The sequence below is a fragment of the Talpa occidentalis genome, unplaced genomic scaffold (assembly GCF_014898055.3).
Source record: "Talpa occidentalis isolate TD23 unplaced genomic scaffold, MPIMG_talOcc4v2.1 talOcc4.6, whole genome shotgun sequence".
Classification (NCBI taxonomy): Eukaryota; Metazoa; Chordata; class Mammalia; order Eulipotyphla; family Talpidae; genus Talpa; species Talpa occidentalis.
In genome coordinates this window covers 31029827-31056848 of record NW_023604972.1, presented here as the reverse complement: position 1 = coordinate 31056848, position 27022 = coordinate 31029827, and the positions used below count along the sequence as shown (strand labels likewise).

Genomic DNA, 27022 nt, shown 5'->3' with positions numbered 1-27022 from the left:
ATTAAATATTATTACTGTGGTGCAAGCTTGACGGTCGAGAGAGGAGAAAAAGGAGGCAGCTTCATTGCCCAGAGGAGATCCAGTAATCAGATGGTCTGCAGCCTGAAGAGAACATCAATCTTCTGAATCCAATTCTGAATATACACTTTAGCAGCAACTGTATAGTCTCGCTATAAAATGTTGACAATATTAAGGCAACTGCTAATCTAAAAAGTGTGTGTTTAACAAAGAGAATAAAAGGGAGGGCTGCAGAGATTGAGAAGTGTTAAGAATACTAATCATGATTTTAAAAAAATACTAAAGAAATACATTGGACTGGCGCTAGAATTTTTTTTGTCTCTCTTACTCTAGACCTCTGTGCTCTGTGTTTTTTTGTCTTTTTTTTTTTTAAAGCAGTCTAGCATTCAACCTGCCCCCTTCCTGTTGTGAGAAATACCTATCTCCTTGAGTATACTCTTACAGGGTTCCAAACCAGCCCCCATAGAGAAAGCCAAGGTGTATTAAGGTCGAGATCATTTATGCCCCACCCCTGGTAAGTTATGCTGGCACATAATCAAGGTTCAGACTGTCAGAGGCTCACTCACCTGAATTTTGAGCAAGTGAGGCCAGGACAAGGGGTTGATTGAATGTAATCATGGCAGCAGCATGGTCACACAGTAGCACGGCCAAATTCTCCTACTTCTTGACTCTCTCATTCACGGTCATTTCCAAACCTGATGTCCCAGTCTTCACTATACTTTCCATAGGCCCCCTCTTGGATTTAGAGTCAGAGTTGATCTGTCACTTATAACCCAGAACATCATGATTGAAATCCACCACTATGACATTTCCATGAATATGGGCCTGCAGCCCATATTGGGGAATACCCCGAAGGGGAAAAATATACTTCCAAAAAGCTCATTATTATATAGGGTTCCTATTTTATGACATAATAATATTAGAAAAGCACACAGAAAATGGATATTTTTTCCCTTATATGTTTATTTTCACTCTACATGTGGAGGATGTCCTATTGTCCCCCTGGCTGGGTGAATCCATAAGAGCAACTAGCAAACAGAAATGACTGGTGACTTGGTAGGTTCTTTTAATAATCCCAGTCCTACAAATAAGCATAGGACTGAAGCTGGGACATAGTAAGGAAGCCAATGGGGGATGCAAAATTTTGAAACAAGAAAAAAACAGACTTTTCCTACCATGGCAGGAAGCTAAACAGAGGTTAAGGGGCTTCCAGGGTGGATCCTTCAACTGTAGAGGCTCCAAATCCTTAAGTGAAAGCAAGCAAGCCACTGCCATAGCCCAGCGAATAAAAAAGCTAAAAGCACTTGTTTCTGAAAACTGCAAAAGTATGACAACAAAAGGAGAGATCAGAGTACCAGTCTGTATCTCAGAGAGCGATTATGGGGCTACAGAAGGCAAAGCTTTCCACATTCAAGGAATTGCTTTCCACATTCAAGGAATTCTTGCCTAGGAGGCAGAATGACTATGTAAATAGGAGAACCTAATCAGGACCAAAGAGGATGAATACAGGGCTTATATGTAGAATTAAAGGTTCAAAAGTTCCAACAATGTCAACAAGAAACTATCAGTCTACCTTGCTTCAGATAATCAATCAGTGTTCTGAAAACATATCTCCAGCTATGTTGCATACATGTGTTGGGTTCATACAGATATGTATTTGGGGATTGGTGTTAACTGATCATCCCTTTAGCTTCTAAAATGTTCCAGGAAAGGCTGTCTGGAAGAACTACTACACTCAACTCGACCTTTGAATAAAGGAGCACTAGTAAATCTAAGAAGCAGATTAACATCAACAATTGCTGACTCTCCAAGCCAGAGGACACACACACACATGCACACACCCACACTCACACGTGCACACATGCATAGGAAAACCAGGAGATCTGGGGCCAAGTCAGTACTCACAGGAGAGAGATTAAGCATATGAAAAGTGAACTTACAAAAAGCCAGTCCCTAGGAAACGTACCAAAACTGTAAGTGTCCCTGGCCCTTCAAGAATACAGCCTCAAAGAGGTGCATCTAAAGGTTCAACTCTACAAAACTGCAGACCATTGAATAAAGCCCACAGTTGGGGACACGGAGCATCCTGATTAGGAACACCCAGCTGGGTGATCAGGCAAGTCACTTAAAACTGGTGTTATCGGGGTCTCCCCGGGAGTGCAGAAGTTGAAGACAGTGCTATGGAGCTACTGCCAGCCACTGCAGCACGAGTTCCATCCCCGGCCTGCAAGGGAGCAATACATATGGTGCAGCAGACCTCTCCTGTCTCGCCCACTGCTCCCCTGAGCAGTGTATTTCAGTGGATCTTCCTGTTCTGTTCCCCACTCTGTCTCTGGTGAATCCTCTCACCCCACCCCCCACTCTGGCTTACACCCCAGTTCTTGTATGCATAAATAAATATTTAAAAAAAAACTGGTATTATCCTGCATGGGTAACAACACCCACTTTGGAGGGCTATTTTGAAATTAAATGAGATATATGTTATGAACTGTGTGTTTGTTCCCAGAAATTCTTATGTTGAAACCCATCCCTTCAATGGGATGATATTAGGAAGTGGGACACTGGGTGGTAATTAAGTTTAGATGAGGTCACCAGAGTAGAGCCCCCATGATAAGATTAGTCTTTATAAGAGAAAAACTAGAGTTTGCTCTCGCCACCACATGAGGCTATAATTAGAACATGGCTGTCTGGGAGCCAGGCAAAGGGTTCTCACCAGATAACTCTGCCCACACCCTGATCCAGGACTTCTGGGCTTCCAGAGTTATGAGAAACAAACTTCTGTTGTTTAAGCTACCCAATCTGTAGTATCTTGTTATAGAAGTGTGACTAAGACAGCATATAAAGCTTTTTGCATGTTGCCTGTTATATAGTAAATGTTCATAAAAATAAGAATTAGATATATATAAGAATATAGGTAAGCAAAAATGAATAAATGAAGCTACTGACTAGGCAAGTCTGGATTTGAATGAGGTTCAGAAAAGATTTCACTTACACTGCTAATCTATTCCACCAGGAAAACAGCTGGGAAGATGAACTGGGATGGACACACTTTTCAAATATACTTATTTGCAGTTTTTATTTTGAAGAAGCGGAAGCAGCAGCTGCCACTGTCCCCACAACAAGCCAGGCAGTTGACAAGTGTCGGTGGAGCCTGCTGAAGGCTCCCATCAAGGGAACAGTGACTCTCCAGCCAGTTTCATGTGGGAAATCAGGAGGACAGATTTTCTTAGGCGATTTTCTCATTCATTCTGGTTTCTGCTTGGATAGAAAGGGTACGTAAGCTGTTTGTCTCAAATGAATGCTCCAGTAGATAAAACACCAAAAGGGTTTTGGGAAACATAACAAAATAAGAATCACCACACTGGCTTAGACCAACTGTCTGACAACAGTACCAAGAGACATTTTGGAAGAAAGAATTGCAACTTCCTCTATAATCCTGGTCCCCCAAGCTGAGAAGGTTCCTTTAAGAGTCTGTCATCCACAACTTAACTTAAATCCTCCTTTAGATTTTTTCCTAGTATTTTCAGCAAATACTGTATTGGAGGCAATGAGTTTATTTAACTGGCTTCTATTCATGTTTTATTCCTCTCCATTACAATCTTAATTCTCACTATATAAGCTGAAGCAAGTCTCCAAGCTGATTCTGTCTTAATATCTCCATCTATAAAATGGAAAAATAATAGCAGCTCCTTAGTGGGGGTCACAAATAAAAAGAAATTCTTGCAGCTACTGTGAGCACGCCAAAGGAAAAAAGGGACTTAGACACTTGGGTTCCAATTTCTGTGTAAATTCCTATCAATCCCACAAGAATCGAATAATGAATAAAAGAGAAAAACATAAAAGGGAAGGGATAGAGAAAATCTGGAGATCCAGTTGAAGTGTAAGCCATGAACCAACAAAAACATGTGTACCCATCTGTAATTGAAAGGTATTAGGGCTACATCACCACCTGGATTAAAATACAGTGGAATTTATGTGACTTCAACTAAATGGTCGCTTATAATCAAAAATGACTGGTGAGAGTAAAAATAAAAAGAGCATTTTTTTCCTTTTGTGTTAGAGGAAACCCAAAGACAAGTTCTGTATTACCGAAGCAGGGAAAATCAATAATGGGCTATATTTACAGCTAAATCATTCAGATCACATTGGAATTTAACAAGGGATTTTTATTCTCATGTATCATATTTGTTCCAGACTTGAGTTACTTTAATCATTGTTTTATATCAGATGGAGTAAGCATCAGAGTGAAGATTTGGAGAGATGTGATATTTTTCTATTCAGGAGGAGGAACTGTACGAAAGTACAATTATGGAGAGTTAACATGGTAGGAGGACAGAGTGGGAGATTAAATGACACAGTGGTCTCTCCCTTGCTCTCTTATTAAAGGCAAAAGAAATTTTTAATAAAGTAATGTGGTTGTTTCCAGAGCACCAAAATGAGTCCAGTGTGAAACATTTGTATGTAACGAAGCCATCTTAGTTTCTTTGGAATTGAATTTTAGAATTTATTGAGAAAATAATAATTAAAAGTAAATACCTTCTAAATAATTTATCATGATCTTACCATGCTTACATTTGTTAACTAAGTAAAGAGGCAAAATTTTGCTACTGGAAGAACATATATTACATCTAAGGTAGTTGTTCTATTTATTATAATGCTGAAAAATGTTTTTAATTAAGTGATATTAATATAAGTGCAAATAGAATTCTTTGGGGTGGCTTCCTCTTGTAAAGAGGTTTTAAATATTAAATGAAGGAAAATGCAAACTACCTTAGTTTGTCCATCTTAAAAATGAAAGTCGTATGACCTTGTATCAAGGGAATGCAGTGTAGATTAATTAGCTAATTAGATCTTTGTTGTATCCAGCATTATGAAAGGCAAAGTGTGCCTGTGGCCCTGGCTCCAGCCAACCTTTGTATCTGAAACACCCAGGCATTTAAGTCAGCACAGGGACTGTCATCAGATCAGGGCAAACAAATGAATAAACCATGATTAAAGGTGTGGCTAAATGCCTGGAGAATCCAGGGAACTTGGCTAATTTTGTGACCTTGTCAAGTCATTTGACCCCTTCGAGACTCAGTTTCCTAATCAGTAAATGAAAGTAGTTGACCTTTAAGGAGTTTTTCAACATTAAAATTCCATGACACACGAAATCACTCCCCTTATGAGAGAAAGGGGCCGCCTTTGTTGCAAAGGATGGTGGCATATCGTTGTCCACACAAGGCAGGCCCAAGGAAAGGTCAGGTTTCCAAAAGCCCTCCTGCCTCCCCTCCCCTGAGCTACCTCCTGCTTCCCCAGACACCAGCAGGCCCAGGACATCCAGGCAAGTCCTGCGAAACTAAATACCTAGTGACAAATTCCCTTGATCTCCAGCAAAATATGAGTCTACATGTGCCTCCTCTTCAACATCTTCTCGACCTCCTTAACTCCTTTTCCAATCCATTCCCAATGATAACTACCCCCTTGGTTCAAAATAGCCCAGTGTCCTCCTTTGTTCCCTTCCACAAATGACAAACTAAGTTACTCTCCTTCTTCCCCTTACTAGTCCTCACTGTTTTGCTGGTCTAATAATATTCATTGAGCATCTACTGTGGACTGCTACTGCACCAGACCTTGTTTTCATTGAGTAGTATACTGTGTACCCTAAAGCCAGTGTGGTGGTTCTTGGTATCCAGTTGCACCTTTACTGGAGTTAAACTGCCTAAGTTCAAATCCCAGCTCCCCTACTTACTGTGTTATCTTGAACCAGTGTCTTAACTTCTCTGTACCTCAGTGTTCTCCTTTATAAAATGTGTTGAATACTAGGTACCACCTCATAAAATTTTGTCAAGGGTTAAGTCAATCTGTGTTTAAGGCCTCAAAAGCACTTGATAAAGTTAGTTCATATTATTATCCCCAAACTATCTGAATCAGCCTGAGATTAGCAGTGCCATGGCTGAGCTGCTGATGACATTTGACACAGTACCTTCTATTTAAAACACGATATTTCATGGCTGTGGAGTTGTTTGTCCACTTCAAAGGGCCATTGGGAATGGATTTGAAGAGCATTTGTCACTGACAAGGATTAGTGAAGCAAGCAGAGTAGCTACCTCAGAGAGCTCAGGGCAATGACAGCCACTTTGTCCAAGCCCGAGCAGTGGCAAAAGGATAGCAACAGCCCAAAGAAAAGAACCAGACAAGGAACTATTGCTAGACAAACCCACATGACCTGGGGATTTGCTCTAGCCACCCACTCAGGAAGGAACCGAGTCTATGTTGTATATTTATCATGAGGGGAGCACTTACCATGCCTGGACACAAACAGTGGTGGTAGTGGTGGAAATGACAGCAACAGTAATGGGAACAGTAGCAGGAACTGTACTTGAGATATTGATAATGATGGCAAATGTAGTCAATGGTGATAAGAATAACTGTGATAGCCGCAAGTGATATAGCAACAGGTAGCAGTGATCATAGCACTGGTGGGAGCAATGGAGTAAAGTCACTGTAGCAGAGGTAGCAATAGAAGTAACAGAGCAGCAGTGGTGGAGTAACAGCAGCAGTGGTAACAACCTCAGCTGCACTGGTAGCAAGAGGAGCCGTTGCAGTGGAGAGTCAGTGGACTCACCTTACTCAAAGCACTTTACATTTATTAACTCAATTCATGCAACTACCCTATGAAGTAAGGATTATTATAAAAGTCCATTTGACAATAGTGACAATAATATTTCAGTTCTGATACCAAACACGATTGCATCAGTTCCAGCAGCATCTCATTGAGACTGTGGTCCTTTCATCTCAAACCCTCCTGATCCCACCCCTGAAACCCTTTCCTCACTCATCTGAGCTGATGTTCCAGGGCCCCTGCATCCCTGGAGTTGCTTCTGGGGAGAAAAACCTTCATTATGCAATGTGAAATTGATTGCTCACTTTCAATGGAGGTGTTGGTCTTGGCAAAAAAAAAAAAAAAAAAAAAATGAGGAAAATGTGGTGCCAGCTCATGCCGGGTACTTTATAAGCAGCTGGTGCCAGTGTGGGCGAGGAAGGAAGGACACTGTCCCTCCTCAACTCTTGTCCTCAGGGCCAGAGAGAGGCCTGTCCTGCAGCTTCTGTCACAGCCTACCCACACATGACCCATTCTGTCCTTCAATGGATAAAAAGTTCCAGAATAACCATTTCAAGCGTAGTTAAGCTGTACAAATGGGCAAATGCCAGCTACTTCACTGTGTGACTCTCTCAGACATAGTTTCCTCCTCTGTAAAACGAGGATAATTATTGCCTCCTACAGGTTGCCATGAGAAACAAGAAAGAAGGTACACCAAAGGCCTGACCCAGTGTTTGGCACATATTAAGCCTTAGTAACTACTCCCCATTACTACCAGCGCTGTTCCTGCCATTAAATCCATTTATGTCATGAATAAAGAACCATGTAATTCTCTCACCCCCAAATATTCTTTACTTGTGTTACCCAGATACCTCAGAAAATGAAATTTAGGTTTATGGTATCAGGCAATCATCTAGCTCTCCCTCCTTAAAGATGCTGCACTAGCCTCCCATTATTACTGTAACAAATGACACAAACTTAAAAACTTAAACCAACATAGTTATTCTCTTGCCGTTCTGGAGGTCAGAGGATTAAAATGATTTTTTAGGAGGCGCTGCAGGAGAATCAGTTTCTCACCCTCTCCAGCATCTAGAGGCTGCCCCCATTCCTTGGCTCACAGTCTCACAGCCCTGCAATTTCCCCTCCCCTCATATCTCCTTGACTCTCCTGCTTTCCTATTTCCCTCTCAAAGACCTTTATGAGTGCATTGCACCCCCCCGCCAAATAGTCCAGGATAATATTCCCATCACAAGATTCTTTTTTAAGATTTTTACTTATTTATGCATACAAGAACTGGGGTGCAGGCCAGAGGTATGAGGGGGTGAGAGGATTCACCAGAGGCAAAGTGGGGAATAGAACAGGCAGATTGACTGAAATACACTGCTGAGGGGAGCAGCGGGCAAGACAGAAGCGTTCTGCTGAGCCATGTGGGTAGCGACCTGGCCGGGGATTGAACTCATGCTGCAGTGGCTGCAAATAGCTTCACAGGTTGTGTCTTAACCCCTTGCACCACCAGGGAGGCCCCCCCCCATCACAAGATTCTTAACCACACCTCCAAGGTCCTTCTGTCACGTGAGGTAACATTCAGGTTCCAGAGATGAGAGCATGAATAACTTGGGGGGCCATCATTCTGCTGACACAGACACCATGAAGAAGTAGCCATAGAGGAGACAATGTTGTCTCCACAGTTCATTCATCTGTTTCTGATCTTCCATCCTACCCCAATGTGCAGTGTGACCCAGATTCTCTAAGGAACGGCCGTGCTGTGTGTTATCAGGTTGTTTGGGAAATAACCAATGTACTAGGTTGTAAGAAGCTTAAGCAAATGTTAGAATAAAATGCCGTATAAAAGTGAACGAGTAATAATTTAACTGTCTCACGAATTAATTAATAGTCAAGCTGTTACGAGATCTTTAGATTAAAGGCATTCTTTAGAAGTTGAGTATACATTGGTGTTTTGCCTTTGTACTCATGTTCAGTCATATATCAAAAGCACTCTTTAGTTCATTTTTCCTTTTTCAGATAAACTATCTAATTTTCTGCCCCTGTGGTTTCCCTGAATGTCTCCTCCCCCAAGTCTTCCAGTAGGAGAAGTACAGCTCATTTTCTTCACTGGGTTTTCTGTGGGTGGGTAGCTCTGGCCTCTTTGACTAGTCTTTTTCTTTCCCTTTGTTCTCAAGCTGTAGCTTTCACTGCCTGTGACTGGGTTTTGCTGTGTAGTTGTGAGTTTGCCACCTCTCTTTTGAGCCTCATCAAGGGCTGCTCTGGCCTGATGCATAGGTTTCTTTCTAGTTTCCTGGTCTCCAGGGGAAATGGAGTTGCGACGGTTGTTCACCTGCTGAGTCAGGAGTCTGCCCTCATATGCACACACCATATTATTTTATTCTAGTTACAGGGACCATGCAGCGACTGAACTTCCATGGACTCCCACATGAAAATGCAGAAGAAGCCACTGTGTGTCCTTCAGAATCCCGTATGCATTGCCTTTGCTACCTGCAGGTGGGCAGGGATAGATACAAACTACACCTGGGAAAGAAGGTACAGATGACTCTACCTTTTGAAGCTGACCTTCCCCAGAAACCAAGACCTGCAGAGAAGCAAACCTCTATTCACTTTTTATTTTTCAAAAGTTGCATCACATTTAACATCTGAAAAGATATGGCTGCATTTAGAATAATGTGATGCTCCCCTTTTGTGCCTTCCCAAGAAAAAGAGTTAGGTGGACATAGCCATCACCATTCAGATATTTCAGACCAGGGGGATTTAATTTTGGAAAAGACTAACTACACTGCCTGAGGGAAGGCAATATTACCTACAGATGGACAACCACAGGAGCTGCCACTGCCCAGTAGCTGGAGGGGCACAGGGTGCCTTGTCGCCAGGCAGAGTCCACGGCACACATTTCCTGTCCCAGTTGCAAATAGAGGCACTAATGGCTCCATCCCTGTATTATCTATTGCTATTGTGTAATAAATCATCTCAAAACATAATGGCTTGAAACAACACACATTTAATATCTCAGTTTCTGTGGATCAGGAGTCCGGGCATTGTTTAACTGGGTCCTTTCTCTGGTCCATGGTGTTCACAGGCTGCAATCAAGGCGGCATTTAGACTCTCCTCACTTGAAGGCTCAAGTGCGAAAGGAGCCTCTTTCAGGCTCATGCAGTTGTTGACAGGCTTTGCACCCAAGTTCCTTGATGCCTGGTGGCCACAGTCCATTCTCAGTTCCTTGCCAGCTGGGTCTCATGCACAGGCAGCTTGTTTCATTAAAGCATGCAAGCTGAGCAGGAAACAAAGAATATTTCCTAACAAGGCAGTAGTCACAGTCTTTTGTCACCTAGTCACAGAAGTGGCATCCCTCAACATTGCCATCCCTGTTGCTTAGCAGCAAGTCACTCAATGTGATGATGCAAGGTTATAAAGACCAAAAGATGTGGATCATTGAAGGCCATCTTGGAGGCAGTTGACACAGCTACTTAACAGGAACCCAGGACCTCAAGCTCCCATGGATGATGCTAGAATCACCACCAATGGCTCCCAGTCACCCCAGTACCACCCACTTCTATCACTGTCACAGTCGGAGGAATGGCATTCCCTTCTCACCACTTTCCAATATCCCGACGATGCTCCCAATAGCAAACCTTCAAACTGGAGTTTAGTTGCCAAAGAATTCTAGAATTATACGCTTCAGGTTTCCACAGCTTGCAACTCATAGGAGAAATAAGGGTGGGACTAGGACCAACAACAGAGAATAGCTGGCCCAACAGGAAAAGGTGTTTCCACTCATTTGCAAATCTCTCCAAATACTCTTTAGTCCCATTTTAATCAGCCAATGCCCCACTATTGCATATTCCCCACTTACCACCCTTCACTGGACTTGCTTTTTCAGACTGTTCTCCGTGTTTCCCTCTTTGCCTTTTCACTTGTTTCAAAGCTGCCCTGTATCCTCGGGCTCTCATTTTTGCACTGAATAAGTAGCACCAGATTCAGTTCAACAAAGTCTATTATGGAGATATTCTTTCTCAGGTATTATGCTAGGGGCTAGCAATGCAAAGACGAAAAAAGAAATAGTTCCTGCCCTTGAAGAGTATGCAGTTTTGCCAGGGACACAGAGGCCCATAAAACAAAGTGATCAGTGCGACAGTACGGCGACATTCAGACAGCTTGACTGACAAGTCGTATAGATCTGTCCTGGATTGACTGCAGGTTATCTGCACTCTTGGTTCTTCCTGGGAAAAAATGCAACCTTGAATTCTCAGTCATATAATCCTTATCAAAAATATTTACAATAAGTAATTTATGAAGGTTTACCTAAGAAACAAAGAGCCCATCTATTTACTTTAGATATGCTAAAATTTACTATTAGTGTAAACAAAAGTGTAATTTTTTTTTTTTTTTTTTTAAGTAACATTGGTTTATAGCAGTGTCTATGATTCTGAGGCACAGGATCACACCTCTCCAGATGTGTTACCACACCACACCCACCACCAAGGCAACTATAGTAGCTTTGTTTTTAGTCCACACACAACTGAAACATCGTGACCGGTGGTCTTATTTTTACACTTCTGTGGAAATGCTTTGGCTCAGCTGTACTTTGGTGTATTAGACATCATCTGCCTAGATTGAGCCACATTTTAAAACTACCAAATGACATTAACACATACCCTGTGTAGTAATGTCCTCCCCTCCAGCACTCTGTGCTCATTTCCTGACCACCCCAGGGAGAAGTCCCTCTCAGCTACCAAATCCAGAAAGCACTTCTTCACAACAGCTCATTTGTTCTTGTGTCATGGATACAGCAAAATTTTGTGATTCCTTGTGTTTTCATGTTTGCATTGTTGCCTGAAACTTAGGACCCAACTTTTATTCCTCTTCTAGCAACTGCTTAAGTGGGTAGAAGGCATCTATTTACTGCCCTTATTTTCCCTTGGTCCCAAATCCTCTTTTATCCTTTTGTAAATATATTGGCAAGATAGCTCAAGTTCTCTGTAGAATGAGATTTATGTTCATTACAAATGAATTAAACAGATGTATAATGGTGCCATTTCTAATTAGGAAGGATAGGGTAAATCATAGGAAAAAAGTGATATAGGTTCAGAGTCTTGGAAAAGTGTGACATTGATACAGACAGAGAAGGTCTTTCCAGGTCAAGAGAATAACAAAGCATTAGAGGCATAAAAATGCACATGGGTTTATGTGACCAGATTATAGAGGAAGGGGAAATAGATTACAATGATATGTTTATTTTCCTGTTTATGCAATATGGCTCTCAGTGGGAAAAGTACTTAGCCTGTTAAAATGCATCTTTATGCTGATGGACTCTTTAAGAAGTGATGATAATGATAGCACTTTCCACCAGGAGAAAGTATTTTTTGGTCAAGAAAGCATTTTTGCATCTATTCAAACTACAAGGGCATCAAGCTCTGTCTATAGATTGACTAACTGGGGCACTCAGCCACTAGAACAACAATCCTTATTCGCAGGCCTCTTCCAGAGCAGGTGTATTCCACAGTCCCAAGCCCAGTTCACATCCTCGGCACCTACAAAGCTACCTCCTGGCCTACCAAGTCTGCAGTGAGGAGAGAAGGCGATGTATGTGGGTAAAAGCAGGTCTTAGACTTCAAGGATACTTCTCTATTTTCTGGTACCCACAAGACTTTGAACAAGTTACTTACCCCTGTCTAGTCCCCATATCCTTCTTACAAATTGGATATCTGACAGCCAATGTTCTTTAGCTGATCTCTTTATTCCATAATCACAGCTCCTATCCTGACAGTTTGTGATTTTCATAATCCATGAACCACCAATATCCATCCCCATAAATTTCCAGCACCTATAGATGACTAATGCTTTGGGCAGAAAGTTAAGGCTTATAATGTTGTGATATAATCTGAAATACATTTCATTAATTTGATTTCTTTTTTTCTAGTAAATATCACAATTATTTAGGCAGCTGAAAACATCATGTTGAAATGTCAGTAAATACAGTAACAAATCCAGCGCTGAGGCGAGTCCCCACAAGGCATCATGCAAACAGCAATTTGCCAGAGTCATATGTGAAAAACATTGGGCTATTTGAGGATTTAGGGTGATTTCCAGCTTGAAAAGCAGCCTATTTGAGAAGAAAGAACCATCTCCAGGAAGGAATTAACAGGGCAATGGCTTTTGTTGTTAGTTAAGTAAATTTCAAGGTTCTTAAATGTTGCTCTTTATAAATACCAAAGGAGGAAAATTGGGTTAACTCTGATTGTGGTTTTGCATTAGCTTTAATGGCGCTTTAGGCCAGCCTGGGGCCCAAAATGAGGGAAAGTGCCATGTGGGGACCACAAAGAGTATTCAAGAGAAAATCTACCTCTTATCCCCAAGAGAGTTTGGTGCTGGCCTGAATGAGCATGACTGAGCACAAGCAAAGAACTAGCCTGGAGAGGCACTGGGAAAAGAGGAAACTGAGTAATCCACTGGAAACTGAATGTTCTCATGCACAAGTGAGAGCCAGTGAGGCAAAATGTTTGTCCTTACCTAAGAATGAATAGAAACCCTGCCACAAGAGTTCTAATGTGAGGATGTCCACATATACATCACCCTTACTTATCCTATTGCAGACTGCCCCTGACTTTCCCACCCACCACACATTCACCCAGCCACCTTCAACCACCACCCACCTGTGCCCGTGACACTAGGTGCTCTGTAAATTGCCTCAATGGTCTTAAGACTTTGTCTTATTTTTATAGATTTGCATGCTCAAAACTTGCTAGGTTATCCCATGTCTGAAAGTCATGCAACGGACAACTAGCTGTATGTAGCAATTGTCTAGACTTTCCTCAATAACGGCTATAGAATGCATCTCCATAAAAGGGGAAGTATCACAACACAGTGAATGGGTGACATTTCCCCTACCTCCACTTACATGTAGTTGCCTTGGATTACAAATCCCAGTATGTCATGAACCAGATTTCCTGAGCAATTGAGCTACTGGTAACTAGGGGCTGAGCGGAATGGCCAGGTGGACATATATAATATGGAAGGCAGATAGGCCTGATCTCTTGCTTTTTCTGCTTTGACTTGCATCCTGATACTGCTAGGAAGGGAGAGACATGCAGAGAAACTTGGAAGAGACACATGGTAAGAGACACAAGGAAAGGCTGCTCTGATTCTTGGCAAGGATAACAGTAGCTGTTATCTTGACCTCAATATGGATTATGTGGTATATTTTAAATCTTGGCTCTCTGGAACCTACCTATCCCCTTTCTTGTGGTTTCCTGACAGAAGGTATCTTAGACTTGTGAGAAGTTTTCAGGCCACAGTGGCCCCATTACAGGTCAAGTCTGTTTGACTGGGCATCAGCCCACAAGAGAATGGGTAATTTGGGGAGTTTTACTGGGAAATTATCTTTATATATACGTATTTTACATCATTTTTTTTTTTTTATAATATATGCTTTCTCTTCTCAGGTGTAGTCCCGTAGAACTTCCACCACCAATTCACCCTTGCACTATGAACATAGTCCCTTGTGTTCTTCCCTCCAATTTTGATCCCTCTCCCTCCCCCTCCCCTGCCAAATATCTCTGATTTATAGTTGGCTGTTAATTTTGTTTTTTAATTTATTATAATTATTTTTTTCCTGATCCCTTATTTGGTTTCCCTACAGTCCGCCTATAAGTGAAACTATCTGATAGTTTTCTTTTTCCTTCTGGCTTATTTCAATGAGCATAATCCCTTCCAGCTCCATCCACATTGCTGCAAATGGCATGAGTTTATCGTTTTTGACTGCTAAGTAATACTCTATTGTGTACATACACCACATCTTCTTAATCCACTCATTGTTTTTGGGCATTTGGGTTGTTTCCACATCTTACCTATTGTAAACAGTGCTGCAATAAACATAAGGGTGCAGTCATCCTTTCAAATTAATGTTTTTGTGTCCTTTGAGGAGAATCCTAGGAGAGGAATTGCAGGTCATATGGAATCTCCATTTTTAGTAGTTTGAGGAACCTCCACACAGCTTTCCACAGTGGGTGGACCAGTATGCATTTCCACCAACAGTGTTTAAGAATTCCTTTTTTTCCACATCTTCGCCAACATTTGATGTTTCCTGTTTTTTTTTTTTTTTAACATGTGCCATTCTCACTGGTGTAAAGTGGTATCTCGTTGTAGTTTTGATTTGCATTTCCCTGATTACAAGTGATGTTGAACATTTTTTCATATGCCTGTTGCCTCTTTGGAGAAGTGTCTTTCTAGCTCCTCTGCCCATTTTTTGACTGGATTGTTTACTTTGTTCTTGTCCAGTCACATCAGCTCTTTGTAGATCTTTATGATAAGTCCCTTATCAGTACCATTATGTGCAAAAAAATTTCTCCCAGTCAGTAGGGTGTCTCTTTGTTTTGGTTAATGTCCCTTTTGCTGTACAGAAGCTTTTTAGTTTAATGTAATTCTGGCTGTTCATCTTTTCCTTCACTTTCTTTGCTTTGGGGGATATGTCTTTAAAGATGTTACTGAGATGTATGTCATGCAGTGTTTTGCCTGTATTTTCTTCTATATATTTTATGACTTCAGGTCTTATGTCCAAGTCTTTTATCCATTTTGAGTTGGTTTTTGTGCATGGTGTGAGGTAGTAGTCTAGCTTCTTTCTTTTGCATTCTTTTGCATGTCCAGTTTTCACAGCAAAAACTGTGAAAACATTTATTGAACAAACTGACCTTGTTCCATTGCATATTCTTTGCTCCTTTGTCAAAGATTAGTTGTCCATAAATATGTAGGTTTATTTCAGGATTTTCTATTTGATTCCATTGGTCTGTGTGTTTGCTTTTGTTCTAGTACTATACAGTTTTAATTATTATAGCTTTGCAGTATAATCTGAAATCTGGGAGTGTGATATCTCCATTCTCCCTCTTTTTAGTAAGGAGAGTGTTGGCTATTCAAGGTTATTATTGGTTCCATGTGAATTTCATCAATATTTGTTCTATTTCTTTGAAGAATGTCATTGAAATTTTTATTGGAATAGCATTGAATCTGTAAATTGCTTTTGGTAGGATGGCCATTTTGATAACATTAATTCTTCCAATCCATGAAGAGGGGATGTCTTTCCATTTTTTTGTGTCTTCTATTTCTTTTAACATTTTAGAATTTTCTTTGTATAGGTCTTTACCTCTTTTGTTAGGTTTATTCCCAAATATTTGATTTTTTTTTGTTTCAATTATAAAAGGGATTGTTTTCTTGGTTTTTCCAGAATGTATCATTTTAAATCCTTTTTTCTGTCTCTCTATATATATGTGGGTGTGGGTGTGTGTATGTACACTAATTCTATTAAAAATCTAACACATTAAGAACCTGCTTCCTTTGCCTTTGTACATGTGGATGGGTAATTCCTTTTAGAATGTGCACCCCTTAAAAGTTTGGGACCCCTAGTCACTATCAGCTAATAGCAACTTTAGACTAAGACTATGAAAACTTAGATCATTTTTTAAACCCTCATATGACAAGAGGCTAAACTGCTTAATATATAGAGCTTTTACAGTCAGCAAAAAAATGGCCAACAATTTTTAGAAAGAAACTATCTGAAGAGACCCTTTCAAACCATGAAAGGGTATTCAAATGTTCACATAATGAAAGAGAAACAGATTCAAACAATGAAACACTATTTCCTTAACCGATTAGAAAAAGATTAAAAGTGTTATAAAGTAAGGCAGAGAGGAAACCAGCAGTTTTCTAAACAATTGATGGAAAATTAAATTATTATAATTCCATTGTGGGGCAATTAGGTAATAAATATTAAGATTTTAAATGTATGTGTACTTCATTTTCACATGAAGGAACTTCTTCAAATAAGCTCTTTTACATGTAAGCAAAAAAAAAAAATGGGTTATAGAATATTTATGACAGTATTATCATAATAACAGAATACACCAAAGATGACAACCAATATTTGCAAACTTTCAAATGCCCAAGATTCTATGCAGTTACTGAAAGGGAGGAAGTAAATCTCTTGAAAAAGATTTCCATAATGAGTTGAAAAATGAAAAGGAGGCTTGACTGTGTCAAGGCAACAGCCCCATTGCAAAGCCACCTTCAGGGCCCAGAACTCTTCATACAATCAAAGAAACCCACCTTCAGGCAGCAGGCCTAGGCAGCACAGGTAATCTGAATATTTGATAAGGATTAAAGGGAGAGTAAAAGTCCTCCAGCAAGTATCCGTCTCTGGGTGTTCTGAAATTTCCATCTCATTGTGTTAAAAACTTAACGAAAGTATGATTTTGTCCAGAGAGAAGAAACTGCTTAAGTTTGGCAAGTTGTAGAACAGTGATTTAACTTCAAAATGAAAAATAAAGCTAGCTTCAATAAATGAAATGTAATAGTCTTTCTTAACTTGTTAACATAAACAAATCATGAATTACCAATCACTTTCTAATATATTTAAGTCACAATACAACTTAAAACAACCAACTCTCTTTCACAAAACATCAACTTTCTTTTCTTGCTTACCACAATCTTTTTTTTTCCCCCTGCCCTGCTTTAAGAAAAGCTTTAACTTTCCTTCACTAAAATTGAGGTATCAAATAGCTTGCCCACAGTTCCCCGGATGCAGCTATCAGAGTTCATTGATTTGCTGCTAGCAAATTGGAAGATTTAATGGTGTGACTTCCATATGTTGCTAGTTGGGGATCAGGTCTCACTGGGGTCTCTCCAAATGGGAAAAGAATTGCTTCCTGCTCATCTCAGGCAGTCACACTGTGTCCACATCCATTTCCTCACTGATCTTAGACAGAAAGAATACAGAGAAAGATTATGTTTCTTCCTCCCACTGCGTCTGCATAAAACCCAATTGCCGTCCCTTTCTGATCAGCAAGATGTTACCTTGGTAACTACTTTGTACAGCTCTTATTCCTTCGTCCTTTGAAGCTCATCATTTGTTAAAAGGTATTTTGTCTCCTAATGACTAAGATGAGACATTAGCCAAGCCGACTGGTTCCCTAGTTCCTCCACACCAAGGTTGTAAAACTGGCAGCCCGGGGGCCAAATTCAACACTCAGGCATGTTTGAACACATTAAGTTTTTTGGTCTTTTTTAATGTAAGCTAACATGTGCAAACCAGAATATTGGATGGGAAAATCCCAAAATCCAGCTGTTAAGGCTTAAAAACAAAGGACCCAAATACTCAACAATTATCTGTAGCCTAATCCTCTACCTCTCCCCACTTAGTCTACTTCCCTTAACTAGGTTACTTGGTAGATATTTGGGTCATTTCACAATTACAATATGGATATGCCCTTTAACAAAAGAATTTTTTTTATTTTATATGTATTTTACAACATTCTTCCTTTTTGTAAAATTTATGCTTTCTCCTCTCAGGTATAGTCTCCGTAGAATTTCTACCACCAATTCACCTGTGCACTATCACCATAGTCCCTTCTGTTCTTCCCTCCCCTGTTTTGATCCCTTTCCCTACCTTTCCCCTGATTTATTGTTGTGTGCTAATTTTGTTTTTTAATTTATTACAATTATTTTTTTCCTGATCCCTCATATGGCTCCCCTACAGTCCTCCTATGAGTGAAACCATCCAATATTTTTCACAAAAGAAATATTTAGATGAGAACAAAGCTGTGTCTAAGCAAAGATGCCTCTCTTTCAAAATTCAACAGAACTTCAAACCCACCAAAATGTCTTCGCACCTGCACCAGTTTTCCCAACATTCTTAACATTCAGACATCATTCCTAATTAAAGTCTACAATTTAAGCTACCTTGAGGGTTTAAATAAGAAAAGGAAAAAATAAGGAGAGATATAAATCATGTCTACCGATCAGTTAGGGTGGTGGTGACACTGGTTAAGAAGTCATAGTCCTTAAACTAGAGCATGACTTAGAATCACCAGGAGAGCCCCATAAAACAGATTTCCAGTTCTGGGTTTCTGGTTCAGCAGGTCTAGGGCAGGGTGTGAAATTCTGTATTTTTATCAAGACCTCCAATAGTACTTCAATAAAAAAAATTTAGGGACGTCCCTGGTGGGGCAGGGGTTTAGTCTCAGCACTATCAAGATATTGCCAGTCACTGTAGCTTGAGTTCCATCCCCGGCCAGGGAGCTGACCCACATGGCGCAGCAGATCTCTCCTATCTCACCCACTGCTCCCCTCAGCAGTGTATTTCAGTAGATCTGCCTGTTCTATTCCCCACTCTGTCTCTGGTGAATCCTCTCACCCTCCTGCACCTTTGCTCTACAACCCAGTTCTTGTATGCATAAGTATATAAAATAAATCTTTTAAAAAAAATCTTCAAAAGGAAAAGCCCCCAGTGATGCTGATGATTCTGGTCTGGAGACTAAGTTGACAATCATCAAGTTCTCACAGCATCAAATATACTTACAAATGCATACTGGACAAACACAGTAGAAGTTTCTCTTTCACAAAACAACCCAAAGCATATTTTTATTCATTCAGCGCTTCAGGGGCCCACACTCCTTGAACTGAGGTCTCTACTAACCACTCAGACCATATACAGATGACAGGGAGAAAAGGCATCGTTTTAAGTTAACTCTAATTCCTGGGATCTAAAGTGACTTACAGCATGATCTGTGGGCATCTAAAATCAATTAAAACTAACAATGTGAAAATAAAGAGTGGCTCATTTACCATTGCAAGAAGCATAAAACTGAACCTAAACCAGCTTAAGCACAAAGAACTTTTCGTTTCACTTAGGATGAAAAGTCCAGAGGCATAATAGGCTGAATGCTGAGCTGAACCAAAGTCATCAGGACTGTTTTTCGCCCTCTCAACTTCATGTTGTGATGGCTGGCAGCAGTGGTTGTAACCCCGTCACCCTTTTTAGGTCCTGCAGATAAGATAAAGAGACCCTCCATGAGGAAAACATCATCATGGCTCATTGGATCTGATTGGGTCATATGTTCTTCCCTTAACTAATCATCGTAGCCAGGAGGGATAAGCTGTGGGTCTCAGGTGTGGTGTCACTGTCACTTAATCCATTCTGCCAGTTGGAAATGGTGGTTCTCCAGAGAGGTTATTCACCGTGTTTACCCTTAGGCCCTAAGGGGGCAAAATGCCACAGCCTTGGAGCCAGATGATAGGAAGACCAGAAAGAGAGACACAAAAATAACACCTTCATCACATAGCTTTAGGATAACCAAGTGGGCTTGCTAATTTGTGCATTAGAGGGAACAACACCATCACAGGAATAACACTTCCTACAAGGGTCTATCTGTCTGATTGATGGCAGGTTTCTAGAGAAGCCTACCACCTACAAACTGGCAGATGACAAAGAAAAAAATAGAAAGGGACTAAGCTTAATGTGCTCAGCCACTGCACCAATCATTCTTCTCCCTTTGGGCAAGGAAGATGGGGAATACAGGGAGTAGAGGAGCCATGAGTTTTATTCTAAAGATGTCCCTACACACACCAGAAGGATGGAAAATATTGTCTCCTCTCAATTTTTTTTTGTAAGATTTATTTATTTATTTATACAAGCACTGGGTACAGTCAGAAGCACAGGAGGGTGAAAGAATTCACCAGAGCCAGAGCGGGGAACAGAACAGGCAGACTGACAAATTACACTGCTGAGGGGAGCAGTGGGCATGGCAGGAGAGGTCTGCGTGCCATGTGGGACCCTCGCTGGCGGCCGGGGATCGAACTGGCACTGCAGAGGCTGCAGGCAGCTTCACAGCCCAGCGCTCAACCATTGCGCCACCTGGGAGGCCTTCCTCCCAATATTTAACAAGAGAGTAAAGGAGTGATATTAGCCACAACAGGTGTCCACTACAAAGACAATGACTTACAGTTAAATACACAGAACAATATGACCCAGCTATTCCTCTCCTAGGGATCTATCCAAAGGACACAAAAACACTAATTTCAAAGGAAACCTGCACTGCTATGTTTGCTGCAGCACTATTCACAATAACTAAGATATGGAAACAAACTAAATGCCCCCAAACAGATATATGGATCAAGAATTTGTGGTATATATACACAATGGAATACTACTCAGCAATCAAGAAAGATAAACGCATGCCATTTGTGGCAAGGTGGAAGGAGCTGGAAGGGATTATGCTAAGCAAAATAAGTCAGGAGAAAAAAAGATAAATACCAGATAGCTTCACTTATAAGCAGAATATAGGGAAACCAAACAAAGTATCAGGGGGGAAAAAAAGACAAAATTCACCAGCTGACCATAGATCAGAAGCAGACAGCAGGGTAGGAGAGAGAGGAGTCAAAACAGGGGAGGGAAGAGCAAAAGGGATTATGGTGATGGTTCACAGTTGATGTAGTGAGAGAACTATGGGGACTATAGCAGAAGGGAGAAATCAAATATTATCTAAAAATTACCAAGGCTTTAAGAAAATTAACAGATACACAGAGCAAAATATATGCATCCAAATGGTTAGCTCCCTCCATCTCTTTAGTTATAAAAGGATAGTAATCCACCTGATATGGAGGCACCATAATACTGTTTAGATGTTGTACTCACAATCATTATCCCTTATCTGATTTAGTAGTTTTCTACAGCTGAAAGAAAAACAAGTATAAAAGCAAACTCTATGTAGATACCCTGAAAATAAATTCAGAATGTACAACCAGAATATGGTTGAAAATTTAAGATATTCAAACAAGAAAGAGGAGATGCATGTCGATTCAGTCCTGGTTCTAGAATATACCTTCCATAAGAACAGGCTCCTCACCTGCCCCACTCACCATTGTTACTACCCTGATGTCTAGAATGCGATGTCTGGCATGTAGTGGTAGCATGATAAAAATTTGCAGGTTGGCTGAATTAGAGTAGGGTTTTTTTGGAATCAGAGAACAAGGTTTTGGGGGGAGGGTTACAGTGGCCACAAAGAATAGTGTTGATCTGAACCTGAGCTTGTAACATGAGCCTAACTAAAAGTATCCTACTTCATCTAGATAAGAAGCATCCAGCTGATCCAGAGAGTTCCAGCACTTTGGAACCAAAACAAAGTCTGAACTGACAGGGGCCTTAATTCCCACCAATAGCCGCACATTTGAGCAATCAGAGCAGCTTTCTAAAAATTCTGACAACCAGACCCCACTTTCAAAACTTCTAACCCAAGTTTCCATAATTCATAACAATTCCCAAATGATGCTGACATGCTCCTGGGCTGAAAAGCACTGTTCTACTACAAGCCCCTTATCTTATAGAAGAAAATGAGCTTAAAAAGATAACAGATTCAGGTCATAACTTGATTATCAATGTCCATTTTTAGCTATTTAAAATCATAAATCATGAGAAGGAAATCCAGTCTTTAATGCCAAAGCTGGTAATTTCTGAAATAAATAGATCCGACCCTCTCACAGTATTTCTAGAACCAACCATTTATAAAGGTAGAAAAGGTTGTTCATTCCAACCGGCAACCGCCCTGGAAGCGATAGAGAGCCATTGACAGGTTTTGCAAAGTGCATGTCATGATGAGGTGATTTCCAGAATGGACCTGGCTAAGGACCTGGAAGGATGCATGAGACGAAACAAGCATAAAGACAGGGAGGTCACACAATGGCAATTATCCAACTATGAGTTCCTGATCATCTAATATCAGATGTAGCCAGTGAACATGAGCCATATTGTGAAAAGCTGTCAACAGATCTAAGAACTGAAAGGCTAGGAGATCAAGGGAGACCTAGAGCCCAAAGCAACTACAAGTTCAAGCTGTTTACTTAGTGCAGCTTTGCATTCTAAACAACTGCCTGCCTAGGAGAGAAAGGACTTAAGAGGTTACAAAGTTCTGGCAATCAGGGCACAGACTAATTCATTTTTCCTCCCTAGGGTGCCTATTACACTGCCCTGTTTTGTGAAGAGAACCAATAAAAAGAATTATGATGAGTACTCAAGAGAAACTACTTCCTGATTAGTTGGGTGACCCCCAAATCCCCCAAGACACTAAGACCTTCCGGGAGAGGGGGTGGGAGAGTGATACTTTCGACTTGATAGGCCCAAACCTTTCTCATCATCATGTTTAAAAATTCAGCGTGACGGTTCAGTAATTCTACCTCAACCTCAGCCTCAAAGACCTGCTCAAAAATATTTTGTAAACCATGATAGTTTTGCTTTCAAAGTTTCTCTTGGAGGAGTGAACGGTGCCTGGTACACCTGAGTGGGGTGTGCATGTATTTATAGACATTGCACACACAGCACCTTCCCTTGGCTGGCAGAAATCACCCCACTGTGGAACAGTTCCACTGAAGGAATCTATGTTAAGTGTGGTCCTTCCAACATAGAGGGGGCGGGGCCCAAGCAATTAGCCTCAAGACGGTTCTGGCAAGGCCCCGATCCTGAGAAGGGCCCCTTAAATACCTCCAGCAATGGGTCTCTCGCAACTCCCCCTTGGAGAGGATGCCATCGGCTAATAGACGTCACTGTCAGAAAGGTTTTTGTGCTGCCCCACTTACATTTTCTTTTCCACAGTTTCAGCTCCTTGCTCCTAATTACCTCCCCTTGGACCACACAGCGTACAGGAGCACAGCCTGGCCTGCCTCAGCACCTTGCTGCCAGAGCTCCCTCACTCAGAATGGCCCGCTTAAAATGCAGCCCCACAAAACCTGGCCCTAACTCAGCAACAGGTCCCCGGAGTTGGCCCACTTCCTGAACCCTCTGCCTTGCTTTGGGACCGCCTTCTGGCTACGCCAGGAGCCCCAGTGGATGAAAGCAGACCATCACCTCCATCCCTTTTCTGGGCCCGCCTGGGCTTTCTAAGAGGCTGTGTTTCTACAAAATTTGGGGCACCACTGGTGCAAGCCAGGCTCTGGATACCAAGCCAAGGAGACACAGCATTAATTATTCTCTCTTCTACAGGCAAAGGTATACGGGCTCTGCCCTGCAATGAACGTGGACTTGGAGTACAGTCAGCTTTACATCTCCAGGCTGAAAACCATGGGGGGTCTCCTTCAATTCCCTCACTCCTCCTGTGCCTTTTAACTAACTTTGAAATTCCTTTCGCTACAGCTGACACCCGCGTGCTGTTTCAAGGGCTAGAGCCACACAAATTTATTTGGTAACCATTGCAGGGATTTCAGAAAACGAGAACTGAAGGAGGAAGCCAGACCTGAAGTAATTAAGATGATTTGTTACACATGATTCAGATAGGCACAAAGGGGTACCTGAACACAGAGAAAAGATCAAAGGAACAGCAAACCCAAAGCGGGAGCTCCACGCAGAAGGAAAACAGATCATCTGAAGGCGCCCAGATGACTGCCAATTAGCACCCGTTCTCTGTGTCTTTATCTTCTCCCAGAGAGAAAAGAGAGCGAGATTTTTTTAACTTCGTCTTGCAGCGGTTCGCTTCCAGAGTAAAAAATTCAAGTGTGTGTGCAGTATCTGCAAGGCCACAAGATCTCCTCACCTAAAGCCATTTGTCAATGGAAAGCTGTGAGCTACTGAAGCCCCAGGAATTGAGCTGCAAGAATGAACATTCCTTAGAAAGTACATGTCCTTTGCAAGCTTGGTGGTGCCTCTCAAAATTCCTTTCTGCCAGGCCTCCCTGGTGGCCTGCAGGTTAAGTCTCAGCATGCTCACCACTAAGGCCGGAGTTCCATCCCCAGCCAGAGAGCTGACCCACATATGGCACAGCAGACCTCTCCTGACTCGGCCGCTGCTCCCCTCAGCAGTGTATTTCAGTAGATCCACTCCCCACTCTGCCTCTGGTGAATCCTCTCACCCCCTGCATCTCTGACCTACAACCCAGTTCGACACACAAATAAAAAATTTTAAAAATCCTTTCTGCCCCCTCCGGCCCTCTAGCATCCTCCTACCAGGCAGATGGGATGGGAAGGTCAAACAGAAAAGGGGCGGGGGGAGGGGGTAAAGTGCAGCCCATGGGGGCACATGAGCACTTTTAAATGCACCACTTATCAACAACAGCACCTGGTGTTTATAATACAGGCGGCACTTAGCTGTGTGTTTCTCTTTCCCAGCAACCTCCTCCTGCCCATCAAGAACCTGAAATAGAATGCTCAGAGGGTTACAACAGGGCTAGAGCAGTGCAAAGGACAGTCCAACTCACTGTAGCTGGAGGCACTCACAGGCAGGGTCCCTGATGACACTGCAACAGCCCACAGCCACAGTCTGAAGGTCGGGATGGACAGCACCGGACGCTGGGCCGGACAGCAACAGAGGCAGCACCAGGATGTGAAGCCAGATGATCGGAAACACTGTGTTAACAGCTCTCAGAGGTGACCTAGACACGGAGTGCTGATCACCTGTCAACAATGCCAGACAGCACTGGCCAGTACAGCTCTTGGAAAGTTGTTAGCCCACACCAACAACAAACAGCTCTTTGAGACACCAGGCCTGAGGCCTGATGCTCGGTACAGGTGGTGTCAGAGGCAGGCCGGAGGGCAGATACAGCCAGCCTGCCTCTGAGAAGCTTTTCGGCTTCTTTCTTCAGAGGTCAGCTACTAGTTGCTTCTTTCTTTGGAAGCCAGGAACAGATTCTCCCAGTGAGCATCCTTCTCAAGCTGGCTCCTGACCTGCCTTATCCTCTTTCAGGGCCCCCACCTACAAGTCTGATTGGACAGTTTTTAATACTAAGGCTGATTGGACCACTTAGCACCCACCAGTTAATAGCCCACACTTGATAGCTCCATTCCATGATCCAGGCACCAAATCCAAGGGCCTCTCTACTGCCTGCAGCTGGAGGGAGCTGTGGGGCCCCATTCTCCTCCCTACATCACTAATCAGGGGCTGCATGCCCTTGGGCAATGCGCTAGGGGAAACACTGTGCCCCCCACCCCCAGCACTGCAGCCTCTGCCTGCAGCCTGAGCCCCATGGGGCCCACTGGTGGCAGGTGGTAAAATGCACCCCACCCACTGCTGCTTGCACTGCTCACAAGCAGCCTCAGGGGCCCAACACCAGGGGAGGGGCTGCCCATAGGCAGCAACTCTGGCGCAGGTGACCCCAGGGTCCTGGTTTCAAATCAACCATCATATTCTTTTCCAATACCAGTGATGCTTCAGATCTTTTGGTATTTTGCCACAATAGCTACATGCTTCTATCTTCCACGTTAACTAGTTTTGTAACCTCCCACTGACCTGTGGCAGGCACAGTCCTTCTCCCTGTTAATATTTCATCCCTGAGAAGTTACACTTGCTCTGAACTATAACAACAAAGGACAGTCTGAGAATTGGAATCCATGCAACTCTGGCAAAATGAAAACAGCAACTATTTTCATCTTTGTGGTTTTACCTTTCTCATTCCCTTTCCATAAGGTGACTTCAAGATTCCTTCCACTCCTGAAACAGAAGTCTTACCTCCTATCAAGATGACTTCAAATCTGAGTATTACAGGGTGAATACTAGGTTTGGTACTTATAACACACCCATAAGTAGAGTACCATTCTGAGAACCAATTTTAAAATGGAGAAACTAGAGACTGGGGAGGTGTAGGGTAAAGAAAAGGTCAGGCTTTTCTGCCCTCCCGCCATCAGGATAGATGATGGATCCTTGCGGTCCTGAATGCATGCCTGATGGCGGGCACCTGGAGTAGGGTGTGGGCAGATGTAGATCGGATTCACCTGGGCTAAGACTGTGCTTTTTAAGGGCGGCATCATGGGGACGCCAGCAGAAGCTGAGAAAGAAGCCCAAGAGAAGCAGAAGCCGAGAGAAGGCCGGAGAGCCCATAGAGTGAAGACCTGCTGGGGGCTGGGAGGCCTGTCAGCCCGCCAGCCCCCCAGCACCCTTGCCTGCTGTGTACCAGGTAAATCCCAATAAAAGACCTGCAAAAAACCACTGAGGACTCTGACTCCTCCTTTACCCCGTCTGCATGGGATCCTAGAAAACCTGCTCAGTGTCCAGTTTCTGCCCCTACAGGAGGGTAAACACTTGCCACCAGTCACAGAGGTAGCAACTGGGGGACACTGGGCTTCTACTGCCTCTGTGAATACTTGATTTCCTTCAATACCTGCATTTACAGGTGACTTCCAACTTGCTGTGGAAACTAAACTAAGCAGCTGAACACCCACAAGACATTGCTTTTATTGAATGGACTGTTTGCAGAATTGATTGACCTGAATGAGTGTCGCATTGTCTGGGAGACTCCCATGTACTTTGAGCAGGATTAGTCTAGAAAGCTGCTGCCAGGGGCTGATTTTGCCTCAGGCCCCCTGAAGACCTGCACACAGCAGTAGGATGACATCAGGAGTACTGACAGCAACCGTGGAAGGAAGCAAACTCACTTGTGCCATTGCACAGCCCAAGACATGGTTCTATAATCCCCTTTCTCCAAGGAGGAGCTCCTTAACATTCCTTCTTCCCTTAAACAGTCTCAGAAATTCAAGAGTCCCACCACCACCAGTCACTCGGCCATGATCCAGAAAATCCGCACAGGGTCAAGGTGACTCCTTAGTTGCAAGGGACAGGAATGTCACAGGACTGTCTCCCCTGAGCCAATCTTGAGCAGAGTGTGGCAGAGA

General features: G+C 42.4%; 1 protein-coding gene across 1 annotated transcript in view; it reads left to right on the top strand.

The window, feature by feature from the left end:
* Window positions 1–26671, top strand: part of LOC129144774 (centrosomal protein of 135 kDa-like) — a 30616-nt gene extending 3945 nt beyond the window's left edge. Inside the window, exon 4 of the mRNA XM_054688301.1 lies at window positions 26607–26671. Coding sequence (XP_054544276.1) covers window positions 26607–26671 — 65 coding nt within the window. The remainder of the gene's footprint in view (window positions 1–26606) is intronic.
* Window positions 26672–27022: the final 351 nt, after the last annotated feature.